The 16,765-nt window shown below is 40.1% G+C and overlaps 1 protein-coding gene across 6 annotated transcripts in view; it reads right to left on the reverse strand.

Annotated features, from left to right (window-relative positions):
• Positions 1-1,737: 1,737 nt before the first annotated feature.
• Positions 1,738-16,765, reverse strand: part of TJP2 (tight junction protein 2) — a 119,097-nt gene continuing 104,069 nt past the window's right edge. For 4 of the 6 annotated variants that reach the window (XM_053408819.1, XM_053408818.1, XM_053408820.1 and 1 more), the window contains 12 exons: positions 15,058-15,166; positions 14,446-14,656; positions 13,722-13,909; positions 12,355-12,450; positions 12,173-12,252; positions 11,814-12,024; positions 10,996-11,096; positions 10,195-10,417; positions 9,705-9,817; positions 9,051-9,386; positions 8,310-8,389; positions 1,738-2,113 (listed from right to left, as the gene is read on the reverse strand). In XM_053408819.1, coding sequence (XP_053264794.1) covers positions 1,948-2,113; positions 8,310-8,389; positions 9,051-9,386; positions 9,705-9,817; positions 10,195-10,417; positions 10,996-11,096; positions 11,814-12,024; positions 12,173-12,252; positions 12,355-12,450; positions 13,722-13,909; positions 14,446-14,656; positions 15,058-15,166 — 1,914 coding nt within the window. In that variant the 3' untranslated portion in view covers positions 1,738-1,947. The remainder of the gene's footprint in view (positions 2,114-8,309; positions 8,390-9,050; positions 9,387-9,704; positions 9,818-10,194; positions 10,418-10,995; positions 11,097-11,813; positions 12,025-12,172; positions 12,253-12,354; positions 12,451-13,721; positions 13,910-14,445; positions 14,657-15,057; positions 15,167-16,765) is intronic. The other 2 variants (XM_053408817.1, XM_053408816.1) reach the window with 1 other exon arrangement.

Consider the following 16,765-nt stretch of genomic DNA (forward strand, 5'->3'; position numbering starts at 1 on the left):
CCTTGTGCTGTTATCTGTACTGCAATCATTCTTCCCTTCTCATCCTCAAATAATTGTTTCGGGTCAAATTTGGGTTTTATGTATAATACCACCCCTCTTCTTTGTTTTATCTAAATTTACAAAGTCAAACCAATTCTTTTATCAAGACTCCTGTCTCTCCTAGCTACATGCGTTTCATGTAAGCAAATTAATATCTAAATTGTTTCTGTAACACGTTCTATCTTGTTTCTTTTTACTTTGCTGTTCAGCCCATTTACATTCCATGCTAATATTTGTAAGTTCACCATTCTAATTTATTAATTTTTTATTATATCTAATTATGAGTCTTGTTCCTTTTCTTCTTCCTCATTTTCCCTCTTTATCCTCAGATATTCCTCCTCCCTCTCCCGCTGGCAAAGGCTTCGCACCTCCTGTTTTTTATATTTTCTCCAAAATTTCTCCGCCTCTGCTGTGTCTCTGCAGCCAACCCAAATTTCACCAAGGAGTCATCTACCTATGACAATGGGGGACAGTCACCTCCCCTCCCCCAGCTAGTCTGATCAGCCTGCACTGGCTGCCCGGGAGTCCTATGCCTCAGCCAGATGCCCCCCCAGCAGTCTGGGGGGGGGGAAGGCTTTTTGTTATCCCTTTCCCACCTCACCAGAAGCCTGAACTCTTTTGCCAGTTTTTCAGTTATGAACACAAGCACTTCCCTTAGGGAGTAGATATAGTGCAACGTTTTCTTGCAGATCTCACTTGCATCCTTTAAAAAACAAGGTGGCTGACAGGCCAGATCTATGGCTTTCCCTTACAGAGCCCCACAGAGTAGCACAGATTGCCTGCACTCAAGAGGGCTGAAGATTCCCCAACTCCTGCCTGTCTCCTCACAGCATTCCAGCTGCAACAGTTCTTCAAAAGGCACAGATACTCCCCCAAAAACACACTCTTGACCAGGTGCAGAGTTGACTCTGTCTGAAAAGCATTTCCGAACTGTGGAGGATGCACACAGGTTCAAGAGGAAATACACTGTCCGTAATAGCACGGATGGGATTGGCACAAAAATGGGTATTACACCACCACTGTGATCTCTTCGTATTTCCCTTGCTTGTGGACTGCACCACTTGAAGAGGCCAACTTTTAATTTCCTAACATTCTTCTGCAAGACCTCCAAATAATGAAAAAGTAAGCTTTGTAGAACAAAAACAAAATAAGGAATATCTTCAATAATGACTTCATTCCATTCAGACATCTGATATTAATAAACAACTCAATATTCAAGGCATTATTAAAATATTTAATTTTAAATTTGAAAGGAAAAAGGCAACTGTTTGTAGAATATATCCTTTTATTATTTCATGACTCACAAAAAGGCACAGATCATCCAATTTATTTTCTACGTAATTTTCTCAGTTTTGGGGCAGCCAACAAAATTACCTTTTTGTATGTACAGCAATTGCTTATGAAAATTTTTATGCTGATCTATTTAAAGTAGAAAAATAACATCCAAAGGGAAAATGAAACGTACAAAGTTAGGCAACAGAAACATGATGGCTTTGCAGAAGCATCAGATGTCAGAGATCAGCTCAGGACAGTTTTTGTTAGAAAGGCACTTTTTTGTTTTTCTTGCATTAAAACTGTTTTTTCATCATGCTTCCATCATGTCACAATAATTAAAACAATAGTTAAAAAGGCAGTGTAAATAAAGAAGAGAGTGAGTTAAAAAGACATAAATGCCAGGAATTAATGCAAATATTAAAAATAATTTTTTGGTCCTTTTATAAAATAGGCCACAGCGTTCAGGCAACAGTGATTCACTCCCTCCAATACTTAAATTGGCCATTCCAGTGTGCAGATACATCTTGAGTTCATCAGTAGCTCCAAATATACATATACTTTTTGAAAGTTACCAGGGCTTCAGTTTGGCCATGCAGGTGTGTCCCAATCCAATGGTTCTGGTAGCCAAGAAATCTATAATTCCGTATCCCTGTATCGAGCTGCTTGTCCATAGTATCCACGTTTAGAATTGTCCGCTAGCTGTCGTCGATAGTCCTCCTCTTCTGCATCGCTGCCGTAACTTCCTTGCTTATCTAGGTAAGGTCTACCTGCTGCTTTCTGTGGCTCTGGAGGTCTGGAACTAACATCAAAGCACATTATGTGAATTTAGATACAGCTGGTGCTCAGAAAGAGTGTGTCTCAAGCAGCTCTATAACCAGTTTAAAAGCAGTCTTATGACTACTTCCAAGGCTGTTTCAAGCTTTATCCCCACCATATAAAATGATGGCATAGTGCTCTTCCACATGGTTGTGCTTTGCACAGATAACAGTTCTGTTTAAAAGTTCCCTACTGCAAAAATTGGAACCTGACCAGCAGGTGCCTGCCAGGGCCCCATTTACCCTTTGGCACATGAGGAGGAAAATTAAGAGTCAATCCAACATCCCATTGTGACAAAAAAAAGGCCAACTGTTTACATCATTTGTTTTGTATCAGCAGTCCATTTGCTCGTAAGTAGTTGACCATTCACTGCCATTTCACAGGACTCCTAAATCTACTCCTTGAGCTGAGCTGCTCCGTCCTGCCCAATGGAGCAGGCAGCCTTGCCCAGGACTGCTGCCACGGGGCAAACATGAATCCAGGCAGTTGCCCTGAACAACAGCTTGAAGCCATTACTACTTGCACAGGGAATAGCTTTCGGGTTGCAAACATTAAATCAGTGTTAACTAAGAAACAATTCTTCAGCATTTCATACACTCCCACTCCTTTATGTCTCTGCAAATATACAGCCCAATCCTATGCAGAAATAATGACCCACTGTGTTCAACAAAGCTTCCAGAGCAGTCTGCAAAGGACTGCCATTGTGCAAGTGTCAACTTGTACATTTCGGTTACTGTGAACAACAGTCAGTCCATCCGTCCTCTTCTTTCTCTGTCATACTATCAGAATCTTTTTTCCTCTGGAGTTATCAGTATTAAAATTAGTTAAGGTAACATACTGTTGTGTTGTGTTGTGTTACTTATTTATTTAGTCCTTCCGTGTGCATGACATTTTACAGTGTTACACAGTTGTGGGAGAGCTGATAAGACACCCTCTTTATTCCAGCTTTGCTGTGGCTTCCCTACATGGGACTGGGACTGGGTTAAGACCACACAACTGAATGAGTAGGAGAAGCCTCACCACTGCATGGTTCCTGTCAGTGCATCCGTGTCAAATGGCCTCCACCTTGCACCACCACCACTGTTCAGGTGAGCAGCAGTGACCCCAGTCTTGAGAGGGAGGCTCTGTGGCTCTGCTCTACCTGAAGCTCTGCTACTGGCCAAAGTCAACATTAATCAAAAGAGGGATGGCACGGTAATGGCAGTCGGGAGCTCTTTCGGCTAAAAGAGCCCCAGCGCTTTGAAGTAGGGGGAAGAGGGGGAAAAAAGATTTTAAAGCCTACAATCCCTGCAAGACTGTGTTAAACAACAATTGGGCTCCTTCATTTTGCAGCAGACCTTCCGGGAGGAAACATTTAATCTCAATGGAAGAAGAAACATTTAATCTCCATTCCTACTGACTTTATTACTTTGTATCCTGTGGCTGCCCTGAAACATTCTAAACTGGGGGGAAAGTGTCTTCTTTCTTCAGAACTGATTTTAAATGTCAAAAAACATTTAAGAATTTTCTCAGCCTGTTTTTAATCATGGCTTTGAGAATCTATTATTGGAACATCAATGGTTTAAATTCACTTCAGAAAAGGAGACAGGTTTTTCATGTATTGGAAAAACAGAATTTGGATGCAATTTGTTTATAGGAAACCCATATCACGAGATTACATAGGAAAAATTTAATAAATAAAAGACTTGAACAAGAATTCATTTCCTCGGACAAAGTGAAAAAAAGAGGAGTGGTTTTTTATATAAAGGAAAAATGGAATCCAAAATTGATTTTTAAAGATGAGGAGGGAAGATACATAGCAGTGGAAATTATAGCACAAGGCAAAAAATATTTGTTACTAGGAATCTACGCACCTAATGATGACAAAGCAGAACTTGGAAACAAGTCTTTTGGAACACTTGGATTATAAATTAATTTTAATGGGAGACTTGAATGGAGTTGCATCTACTTTGATGGATAGGACTCAGAGACAAAAGAATTTGAATACTGGCAGATTACCTAAGACTTTGTTTTTATATAACTGACAAATTTGATTTGTCAGACATATGGAGAGTTAGAAATCCAACTGAAAAAGACTTCACTTTTTTCTCAGATGCAAACCAATCATTTTTGAGAATCGATCCAGAGACTTGGTTTCTAAAGTATTAAAAACGGAAATTTGCCCTAAAACTTTCTCCGATCATAATGCAGTTTTTATGGACCTGAAAATGTTTGTAGAGGGTTCCTTCAGATGGAGAATGAATGATGATTTGTTGAGAAGTACTTCAATTGTGAATAAAGCCCCCAAACCCTAAAAGATTATTTTGAACTTAATATGAATCAGGGAACGGAAACTAGGGTTATTTGGGATGCCAGCAAAGCAGTGATGAGAGGATTTCTGATACAGCAAAATTCCATCAGGAGAAAGTCACAGAATGAGAGAAAAGATAAAATTATGGAGCAATTGAAAGCTAAAGAGAAGATGCTTAGAGGAAACCCAAAGAATCTGCAGATACAAAAAGAAATTAAGGCTTTACAGATTCAATATTCACAGTTAGTAAATCAAGAAATAGAATGGAAGATAAGAAGGATGAGACAAAGAAATTTTGAATCTGCAAATAAATGTGGGAAATTATTAGCCTGGCAGTTAAACAAGAGACAAAAGCAAAGTACTATCACAAACATAGTAAAAGAAGGAAAATCTGTAGAGAATCCTGCAAGACATAAGAAAATGTTTTTACAAATACTACAAACAGCTGTATAAAAAAACATAAAGATTTGGCAAAAATTGAGCAATTTATCAAGATTAATGGTTTGCAGCAGATTCTGGATGATAAAAAGATCCTACTAAAAGGTTTAATTACAAGACAGGAAGTTGAACAGGCAATAAATTCAGTGCAACTTGGCAAGACACCAGGACCTGATGGTCTATCAGCGAAATACTATAAGACATTGAAAGATTGGCTTATTCAACCACTGGTAGAAGTAACCAATTTAATTCTGCAAGGGGGCAAAGCACCTGAAACCTGGAAGGAAGCGTATATTACTCTGATTCCTAAACAGGGTCAAGATAGATCCAATGTTAAAAACCAATCTCCCTACTCAATGTGGATTATAAAATTTTTGCAAATATATTGGCTAACAGGCTAAAGAAGGTTTTATCTAAATATATCCACAAGGACCAGGCAGGATTTCTGCCTGGAAGACATATGAAAGACAATATTAGGAATGCTGCGGATATTTTGGAAAAATTAGAAGCAAGAAAGAGTTGTAAAGCAATATTAATGTTTATTGACGCAGAGAAGGCCTTTGACAATGTATCTTGGAGATTTATGCTATATAATTTTGAGAGTATGGGGGTTGGTCAAGATTTTTAAAATGGTATTAAAGCGATCTATCAAGAACAAAAAGCTAAAATTATTGTAAATAATGTGGTCTTGGAGGAAATTAGAAGGGAACCAGGCAAGGGTGCCCACTTTCCCCTCTGCTGTTTATTTCAGTCCTAGAGGTCTTGCTAAGTATGATTAGAAAAGATGAACAAATCAAAAGTATTACAGTAGGATCCAAACAATATAAATTAAAAGCCTTTGCTGATGATCTAGTACTGACATTACAAGATCCAGACTCCAGTGCAGTAAAAGCACTGGAGATGATACAATAATATGGGCAGGTAGCAGGATTCAAGTTAAATAAGAGCAAAACCAAAGTGTTAGAGAAAAATCTGGACAACGAGGAAAGAAAACTACTACAAGAAAAGACGGGCCTAGATTTTGTGAAAAAAGTTAAGTATCTGTGTGTGAATCTGTCTGGGAAAAATCTGAATTTATATAAAGATAACTATGAGAAACTATGGAATGAAGTTAATAGAGATTTAGAGATATGGTCAAATTTAAAATTGTCATTAATGGGCCAGATTTCAGTGGTTAAGATGAATGTATTGCCAAAGATGCTTTTTCTGTTTCAAGCCCTCCCAATTATTGACAATGTGAAATGTTTTAAAGAATGGCAGAAAGCTTTATCTAGATTTATCTGGCGGGGGACGACGACCCAGAATTAAATACAAACTACTTACAGACTCTAAGGAAAGAGGGGGATTCTCCCTGCCAGATCTAAAAATTTACTTTGAAGCAGCAGCTCTCTGCTGGATTAAAGAATGGATACAATTGGAAGATACTGATGTTTTAGACTTAGAGGGATTTGACAATGTATTTGGATGGCATGCATATTTATAGTATGATAAAGTAAGGGCCCATAATGCATTTAAAAATCATGTAATTAGGAAATCTCTATATAATGTATGGATAAAATATAAAGATCTCTTAGAAAGGAAGACACCCAGATGGCTTTCACCAATGGAGGCGAAGGCCCAGAAAAAGTTAAATATGGACATCAAGTGGTTGAGATACTCAGATTTGTTATTGGAGGATAAAGAAGGTTATAAACTAAAACCATTTGATCAAGTAAAAGATAAGATAAATTGGTTACATTACCACCAGATTAATGAATTGTACAAAGTAGGCAAGAAAAATGGTTTTGCTTCGGAAAAATCTAAGTTGGAAATGGAGTTGTTGGATTCTAAAGTTAAAAATTTGTCTAAAATATATAATTTATTGTTGGAGTGGCATACAAATGATGAACAAGTCAAATCAGTGATGATAGATTGGGCAAGAGATGTGGGACATAATTTAATGTTTGAGGACTGGGGAAAATTGTGGCAGAAATGGGTCAAGTTCACTACATGTTAAAGGAAAATACAATGAAAATGATGTACAGATGGTATTTGACTCCGGTAAAACTAGCGAAGATTTACCATAACAGTGATAATTTTTGTTGGAAATGTAAAGAAAAAGAGGGTACGTTTTATCATATGTGGTGGACCTGCCCCAAGGTGAAGGACTTCTGGGAAAAGATTTATAATGAATTGGAAAAAAATGTTGAAATATAGATTTACTAAGAAACCAGAGCCCTTTCTTGGAATAACAAGTTTGGACTTGCCCAAGAAAGATGTTAAATTATTTTTGTATGCCACAACTGCTGCTCAAATTTTATTAGCTAAGAACTGGAAAGCACAACAAATGAAACGGATTTGTAAAAATGTTACATGGAAGAAGAAGAAAAAAATACGAGGCACTACACTTCTGTAAAACAAGAAAATCCTTAATAAAAAATATTAAAAAAAACACTGGAAAGCACAAGAAGTACCAACAGTGGAAGATTGGCAGATGAAGATAATGGACTTTTTGGAGCTGGCTGACGTGACTGGAAGAGTTCGCGATCAGAAAGAGGAGGAGTATCAGGAAGAATGGTTGAAGTTTAAAGACTATGTAGTTAAATATGTTAAGTTAACTTAATTGGAAACGTTTGCAAATACCAGATAGGCTTAGGAGTGAAATATGTAATGCAATGAAATAATATGTTTAATGCTAAATTGGAAAGAAAGAAAGAAAGATGTTAAGTGATTAAGTTAATTTTATAAGAATTTTGTTTTTGGAAAACCGTTAAAATGATATACACTGAAATTCAACCAAGGGGATGCGTGGAAATTGCTTAACAATGTTAATAAGATTAATTTTAATAAGGTTAGGATTTATGTTTGTTTGTTTATTTGTGTGTTTATAAATTTTGTGGGAAATCAATAAAAAAATTGAAGAAACAAAAGAGTTTTGAGGAAGGATGGAGAGAAAGGGGTGGTGGCGACACCATGAACACGGGGGGAGTACTTCCATGTCTAGGGACCAGCAAAGGGGAATGGTGGACCCAGTTAAGGAAGCAGAAGATCTTTGGTTGGCTAAGGGCAGGAGGTCACAGCCAAGAATATAGGAAGAAACAAGTTAAGATGGAGGAAGGGCTGTGGGCAGCTTTTAAAGTAAGGGCAAGTGGCTGGTGATGGATGCAGACAGGATTCCGTTCAGAACCACAATGAGCAATAGGAAAGAGGAGCAATTCTGGCACTGAGCAGTCTGAAAAGGAGGTAATAAACTTAGTTACTTGTAGATGTATACCAGTTATTATTTTTGGCAGCAAGTAAATTTTGCCAGCTTGTAGACCTCTATCATAACTGAATCCCTAACCCAAAGACACAAAGCCAGTAACATTCACAAATAATTCAATTATTTTATTGTAATCCACTTTGGGATTAGTAATGATGAAGAACAGGCTTGAGATATATTGAACATATACCTGAACATGCAACATTTTACCTGGCAGCCTGGGTCCAGTCTGGTTTTTGTGTCTTGATTGGGACAGCATAAATGTCTGGGTGTCTCTGAGCTATTTCCACCTGTAAAAGGAGAGTGTATGATCAAAACATTTTGAAGTTTCCCTTAATGGGTGACTAAACCCAGTGTAACTGTGACATGATAACAAGTTCCATTTCCCCAATTTACAGATTGTCACAGTATTCAAAAAGCATACAAAGCAGCAGAGAATAAAGCTATTAGTACACTGCTACTAGTACCTAAAAACCTACTTGTTATTGGGAAAGATTAAAATAGTTCTCTCTTTACCAATGAATCAGCCTAGCCTTCCCACAAGTGGGTGTGCTCTAGAGTTTGCCGCTGACAGAAGGAGAGGCCGTTTGCTCCAGTTCATCCTTCTCCTCAGCAATCTCCAGCTCCACACTCTTCTGGAGAGTCCTTCAACCCCATAGCAGATAGCAGATAGTCAAAGGGAATCAGCCAAAATCACCTCTATTACTCTTTCTGCAAATGGAACTGTGGCTTGTAGCCAACTAACTTCTTCTCAGAGTAAATGAATGAAGATAGTCATTTCTATTAATTTCAACAGGTCTACTCTGTGATGTACTAGCATTGGGTACAATCCTCTGCTCACAGGATCTCTAGATCTAATCCACTGTTTTTATGATGTTTCAATAGTTTGAGTGGCAATAATTTCTAAAACAGACACAAATGCAAAGAATCAGTTTGTGGTTCACTTCATACCCTGGCATTTTGTGCTTCTTGTAGTTCTTGCATTCGTTGAAGTCTTGCTTTGTGGTCCATTTTCTCAAAAATTTTAACTTTCCCCAGCACAGATTTTGGTGTGTTCCCTGGTTCTTCTATCCCCTCCTCCGATTTCTCCTCCACTTCCGTTGATGGGACAGGTGGCTGAGAGGATTTCAATATGGGGCGCCCAAAAGTAGGTTTGACGGCTATTGGGGGAGGGGCCACTTTCATTGGTACTCCATAAGTTTCACTAATAGCAGCATTAGGGCTGCCTGTTCTGGCTTCGTAATTCTTAGGGATATCATAGGGATCTTCTCTGTTTTGCAGTTTACCCTGAAAGCATAAGGCAACAGCCAGTACAGCATTAGTATTTACATAGAAGTAGCAGTTTTGGTCTGGAAATGATCAGCCATGAGAAACTAGTTAATATAGTTTGTAAAGCCTAAACTGGTTACAGATATTTTGAGCTAAGGAAAAACAGGTAGTTGAGGCACCACACTGGGAAAAAGTTTAGCTAAGATGAAAATGTGGAGCTGTGAATCAAGCAGGGAATGTTGAGAGGCCTTCTGAGGAAAATGCTCTTAGTAAGTAACCCTTATTAGCAAATGCAACACTTGACCCCAGTTAGTTGTTCTCTTCCTCTCCAATTACCTTTGGGGGTTCAGGCTTGAATGCTGGAGGTGGGCTGGGATCCCTCAGAACTTCCCTGCTACCAGCTCTTCTCATTTGAGTTCTTGGTTCTGGGCTGGATTTCCTTAAACTCTATGGACAAGTAATAGTAGCTCATTATGCATACAGTCACGCAGTTCTTGACTTGTGGGAGGCATAGTTACAGTCTGCAACTGCTGGGAAAAGTGTTTTGTTTTCTGTTTTTTTCTTCCTTTAAATATAATTCACCAGCAGCACTGCTCTTGTACAGTACAGCCATTTTACCACAAGGTAATTTGAAGCAGGGAACCCCCCCCCCTTTGTTAGAGTAATAAAACATCTTCCTTTCTACATAGGAGTGCACACAATAGACACCAACAACTCAAAATGCCACTGAATTTCCCACCCACATCACTTCAGTGAGCATGTGTTGTCAATGTTTTACCACCTAATGCTCTGAGAGAAAAACAGCAGTCTTCTTCTGGATCTCTCACCTCCTCCTGCTGCTGCTGCTGCACGGGCTCGGAGGACCGACTAATGGAGGAAACTCTGGGCTCGTTGATTGGCTCATCAAGCTCGTTGTCTGTGTAAGCCCCGCCTTCTCCATCGGTGTCTTCCATGTCACTGACCAGTCGGCTGTCACAGCTCAGATAGTCAGCGCCCATCGCAGTTAAGTATGACATACGGTCTTCCAGGTCATCATCCATTCCTTCCAGCTGTAAAGGGATTTTGTGAAGAGGTTATGCTCTCCTTGTCACATCAGGGCTCACATTATGTAACACAGTAAGACACAGTATAAAGTAGCTTCAATAGATGGGACTACCATGTACCATTGAAAGCAATGATAGCACTCCATTTTCACTACTAATAGCAACATGAGATACTGGAAGTTTTCATTAGGTTGCAATTCTCACTGGCAAAGTTTTTTGCCATTTCCCCCAGTTAATAACAACAACAACAACAACAACAACAACAACAACAACAATTTTATTATTTATACCCTGCCCATCTGGCTGGGTTTCCCCAGCCACTCTGGACGGCTCCCAACAGAATATTAAAAACACGATAAAACATCGTGCAGAAGAGTCAATTGTGTAGAAGTGGGGGGATGCCTGTACTCTGTCTGCAATCTTGGTTGCAGTCTCCTTCTGAATTCCTGTTGCTGGGAGGTACAGGAGGGGAGAGGGCTGCTCAGGTCCTGCTTATGAGCTTCCGATGGGCATCTGATTGGCCACTGTGAGAACAAGATGCTGGCCTTACCCAAAAGGGCTGCTACATTCTTATGACCACCTACCTTTCCTTCGGAGACCCACACGGCTTCGCCTTGTTGTTGCTGAATAGTATCTTTTAGGCTGCCATACCAACCATCATTGGCTGAATTTAGATCAATAGTAGCTGCAGATATTTTTTTAAATAAAAAATGGTTATATTTTCAAAGCATTAGTCTCATACACGACACTATACTACTTCAGTCATTTTCAAAACAATGGAAACACCCCATATAACACTCCATAGTGTTAATGTTCTCCACTGATTATATAGTTATTCCAGACTCCCGAATAAATCATTAATAAGCTTTGCTGCTGTTGCTTTTAACTGATGAGAATGCCAAGACTATTTTTTATTTTCCTATCACTTCAAACCATTGCTTCTTATCCTGATTTCAGAAGGAACTGTTTTTTAATAGCATCTTTAAAATATTTTGGAAACATGATTGTATATTCTGCTATCTACTGGAAAGATGGAGCAACAGATTCTACCAGTTATGTATTTAATGTGGTGGGCAAGTTGAGAAGTTAAACTAAAAACCTTATTTTATGGATGCTTTAGCTGAGATCCTTGCATTGCAGGGGGTCCCTTCCATTATTCTGTGATGAAAGGACGTACAGGAAAAAAGCAAGAAAGATATTTCATGCTTTGGACTAAGTGACCAGCATATTTAAAAAGCATGGGTCACACACCATCCAATACATACCTAATTCCTACTCGACCTCCATTGAAATAAGACTTGCTCCGTGCACTGAGAGGGGCTGTCATGTGAAATTCACTCTGCACCTAGAGATGCTTTCAAAGAAAACCAAACAAAGAAGCAAGCAACCTATTTCCACCTACCTGTGAAAAGATGCGAGCAGGTCCTCTTCAGCTTATTTGCTTGGTCATACAACTTCCGTGCGCTCTTGTTGGAGGTGGGAATTAGCCTTTGCCTCATGACTTTCACACCCTGCTTGCTATCTGGGTTGAAAAAAACTACAATTGGGAACCACTGGGTGTAGTTTAACAGATCCACGGCTTTTGGGGTCACATCCAATAGAGCATGTTTATCCTGTTAAAAGTGCAGCAATAGGAAGGTTACAGGTACAAAAAGGACAGCAAAATAACAGCATCCCCAGTATCTCCTACTTGGCTTCCCAACGTGATAAAAAGCTAAGAGAAACGGCCCAGGGGTGGGTGGGGGGAGTGAATATGTGTACCTGCTCAATGATTTGCCTCACAGTATTCAAACGCACAACACCGGTGGACTTTTCTGAGCCTGCATCTTTAGGCTCGGTTTCTGCAAGAATAATACAGCTATGTTGTCATGTCCTTAATAATGTTTCCGTGGATCACTAAATGCTGAAGGATTGTGTTAAGAGAGGAGCACTGAAAGACTTACTGGCAGCATGATACATCTCAGGCAAGTCATTGCAAAGTTTCTCCATTGCTACGTCTGCAATGGGACCAAAGATCACCACAGGGCGCCTAAAACCAGCTGAAAATAGAAAGCTGCATATGACTAGTTTCTATTTTATAATGACCAAAACAAAAAACTGTTCCCTCTAAAATACAGAAATGAATATCCCCCAAATCATCCAATCATCATAATCATCTGTAAAATACGTGAGGACATTTTGTCCTCACAAAGGGAAAAGTTCCTCACAATTCAGACATACTTTCACTGGAAATTGGCAGAGGCCAACAAACAGCAGCTGACACACTTAAGAGACAATTACTTGCAGATACCCTTCACACAACATGGCTCTGTGAAACATCTCTCACACGAGTCAGTACAGCAAATGTTCTGTTCTAACGCAGTCCAAAATAATTATTAACTCTACATCTTAGCAGCTATTGCTTCAGTGTGTTTGCTTTTGTTGAAACAATCCCTACATGTCTCTTAAATGTTATTTTAAAATAACATGTCCCTTAACACTTTTGTGCAGTCACAGGTGTGTCATGCTGAGATGCTAACTCACATTTAACCAGAATAAAGTTGGCACACTCCTTGCTAAGCTTTCCACAAGAGATATTGAAAAGAGGTCTCTTGAAAAGAGTTATTCAGATTTGAAGGGCATCATCACTATTTTGTTCCAACAAAGAACATTCAAAGCCTGTTTTTTTTAAAATACCTATTTATTATCCTAACATATACAATAATCCATGCTTATCTATGAGAATGGACTGTATTCTAGCCAATGCAATACTAGCATGACAGCAGATAAGCTACACTTAAAGAGAAAAAATTAAGCATACATTTTCACAACACAGTTCAAGAAAGTGCCTGGCCCTGAGTATTTACTAAGTGTATCTCCAAATGAGCCAGCCTGACTTGGAAAACTGACTCACACATTACAGTTATAACAGCAGCACAACAGAAGCTCATTTGTAATGTCTGAAATGCTTACATGTCTTTTTTTAACTTCTCAAAACATTATGAACACACTGTGCGTTAGTATAGTTTGTGTTTCCATATTTTGTACTGTGGACTATTCCATTATTTGGCAGCCCACAATATTCACAGGAGGGGCATGCAGAGGAACTGGTTACTGAAGGGGGGGAACCCCTCATCTAAACAGATTTAATGTGATGTTTTGGACAGGCCACAACATGGTTGTGACCAGAGACAGACTTTACCACTTGCAGTTACCCTAGAGATAAAGCCAGTTGGCTTGATTTGTTTAAGTTGCCAGAAAAAATTGCTGTAGCTGTCTTTTACAAATGAGGAAATGAGCTATCAGTTTTCATATGCTGTCACTCACTCACCCTCCCGGAGCATGACTCGCTCATAGGCTGGAAATTTTGTGCTAACAGATGCAATTGCTGTCAAATCTTCACGGCTCTTCTTTAGATTCTTTTTCATTCCAGACCGTTGGCCACGCATCCGCCAGAAGTCTGCCCTGTCACTGGAGCCATCTCTTTGAGCATTTTGAACACTGGCCATCTGCTCAGCCCTGAAAAAGAAACAGCATTTAGTCCATTTGTAAAAGTCAGCAAGTCAACCTGTGTGCATTTCTGCAGGCAGAAAAGCATATCATAGACACAACTGATGCTATAAAATAGTACAGGACGGCCCCCATCACTATATTCCTATGTATGTACATGTATGTATAGGTAACATATCCAAGTCTTTGGCTGCTTCCCCTAATACCTCCTGACATCAGGAGCAGGGACAGCAATGTGAGACAAAAGCCCCTTTACATGTTAGATGCATGAAGTACCATAGGTCTTTGCCTCTAAATGTGTCGCTTTCCTCTTCTACATAAGAGTAAAACACAACCATTTATTTATATGAGACCAAATAAAGGGGTGTAACCCAAGGACACCACTGGGGAAGAGGATCCCAAGTGACCCTTGTAAATAAGAATTGAGTTCTGCATGTACTTATTTACATGCTCCATCTGTTTTTGATAACACTAGACAGAGATGGAATAAACTACAAGAGAGAGTAACATCAATTAACATCATGATCTACAGGTTATTAAGATACCTGCTTTTGTTTGGAATCAGGCCCTTCTCCAACTCGCTCTCAATCCGCACAGCCAGCCAGTGACCCAGTTTTCCATCATACAGTGTATCGACCACTCGGAAGACCTCCCCTCTGGTGAAGGCTAAGCTTTGTGGCATTTCCTTTTCACATTCAAAATGTGTCCTTATGAAGAAAGAATCTCCTCTGCCGCAGGCCATTATATCTCTGTAAACTAGTGAGAAAGACCAGATCTAGTTCAATTATTTTTCTCAGTAGGTCTATAGCAGGGCTTTGGGGACTCTATTAGAAGACTGCTGCAGTCAGCACAAAGAAGCTACCGGACATTGTAGATTTGCAAATATTTTCCATAAGAATCTGCTGTGTGCAAGTGACTGAAGAGCCATTAATACAGGTAATTTTGACTTAAAATCTGCATGGAAATGAGAAGCTTTAATTATTTCTACTAACCCACTTTCTCCAATAAGATGCAGTAAAATATTTAAATATGAACAGAGCAAAATGCAGCAGCTGACTACTGCTATATTTGCTGTTCACCTACTACACTGAGACACAGCTTGAGCTATAGATAAAAACAGGAAGTACATAAACAAAAATTACATGCCAGGTGCCTACCATCATATTTGCTCTGGGCCAGAATTGTCACAATATCTCCTTTCGGAATTTCCAACAGGTACAGAACAGCATCCTCTCGAATAATACCTCTGAAATCTTGAGTGTTTACCTGATACAAAACCACCAAACAGATTTTAAGAGAAGATTCCTTTGATACAGACCACCAAAGAGGAAGAAGCTGGTTTTGCCTTTGTGCAAAATATTAATTTTAGCCAACCAACTTTACACATTTCTGTGTTTAATGGATGGGTTATATTCACTGAGGGCAGGAACATGTCAATCTCCCTCTCTGAACTGACTCAGAACCAACCATTTTTCTACTAGCAAGTACAACCAACTTTTAACCACTATACTTCTCCTAAAAATAATGTTTTAGATGTGCAATTTGAGGTGATCAGACACCCTTATTTGTTTCAGAACAGTTTGCCTGTTACAAGAGCTAAGTGAATACTGCATTGGATGAGGCTAAAACCATTGGATTGTATCCAGAGTAGACCCAATGAATCAATGGACATGGCTAACTGGTTCATTTATTGCAATGGGTCTTCTTTGAGAAGGATTTCATGGGATACTTAACCATGGTCAGCAGCTGCATGCTTTAGAACAGAGGTTGGCAACCTAAGGCCCGTGGGCTGGTTCCGGCCCGAACGGGTTCTCAATCCGGCCCACGGACGGTCCAGAAATCGCTGCATGGTTCTGATTCATATTGTTTGGGCTGCGCCATTTTTTTCTCTCTCTCCCTGATGGCGGCGCCTCCTCCCTCCCTCCTCCTGGCTTCTCCCCTGCCCTGCGGAAGAAGGGGGCTAGCCTTTGATTGGTGCCAGCAGCATTGTTTCCTTCTCATCGGTTGCAGCTTCCTTTCCTCCTGCCTCCCTCCTCCTAGAGCCGAGAGGAAGGGGCCTGGGCTTTGTTTGTGCCAGAGTGATTTAAGGCAGCCCCTCTCCAGCTCTCCCCTGGCTCGCTGCTCCTTCTGCCACCGCAGAGTAGTTCTGTTCTGAGACACCCTCCCAGGGTTCCGGCGTGTATGAAGCCTTGGTTCACCCGTTTTTAACTCCACTGCCGAATGCGTCTCCCCCTCCAGGACGGGAGAGAGGAAAACACGTGTCCTTCTGCAGAAGGAACTGCTCGCTGCAGGACACATGTTCTTCGCTTTCCCATCTTGGAGGGGGAGACACGTTCGGTAGCAGAGTTAAAAATGGGGAAACAAAGCTTCGCACACCCCAGAACCCTGGGAGGGTGCCTCAGAACGGAACAGATATGCTGTGGCACGGAACTGAGACCTTTGGAACTTTATTATTGTTTTTTGATGGAATCTTTGGATCCTGTAGTAACAAGAGAGTGTGCATGGGCGTGCGCGCTCTGGCCTGCGGCAAGGTTTGAGGGACAGTGATCTGGCCCTCTACTTTAAAAGGTTGCTGACCCCTGCTTTAGAATGCCTGAAGAAGACTTAAAGTTCTTTTAAAACAAGTGATGCCCAGGAGGCTGCTGGGAGGAACGTGAGCTCAGAAATCCATCAGTTCAGATCAGAAGGAATACAGTGGTACCTTGGGTTACAGACACTTCAGGTTACAGACGCTTCAGGTTACAGACTCTGCTAATAGTACCTCGGGTTAAGAACTTTGCTTTAGGATGAGAACAGAAATCACGCGGCGGCAGCAGCAGGAGGCCCCATTAGCTAAAGTGGTATCTCAGGTTAAGGACAGTTTCA

Source organism: Podarcis raffonei, chromosome 11, assembly GCF_027172205.1.
Source record: "Podarcis raffonei isolate rPodRaf1 chromosome 11, rPodRaf1.pri, whole genome shotgun sequence".
NCBI classification, from domain to species: domain Eukaryota; kingdom Metazoa; phylum Chordata; class Lepidosauria; order Squamata; family Lacertidae; genus Podarcis; species Podarcis raffonei.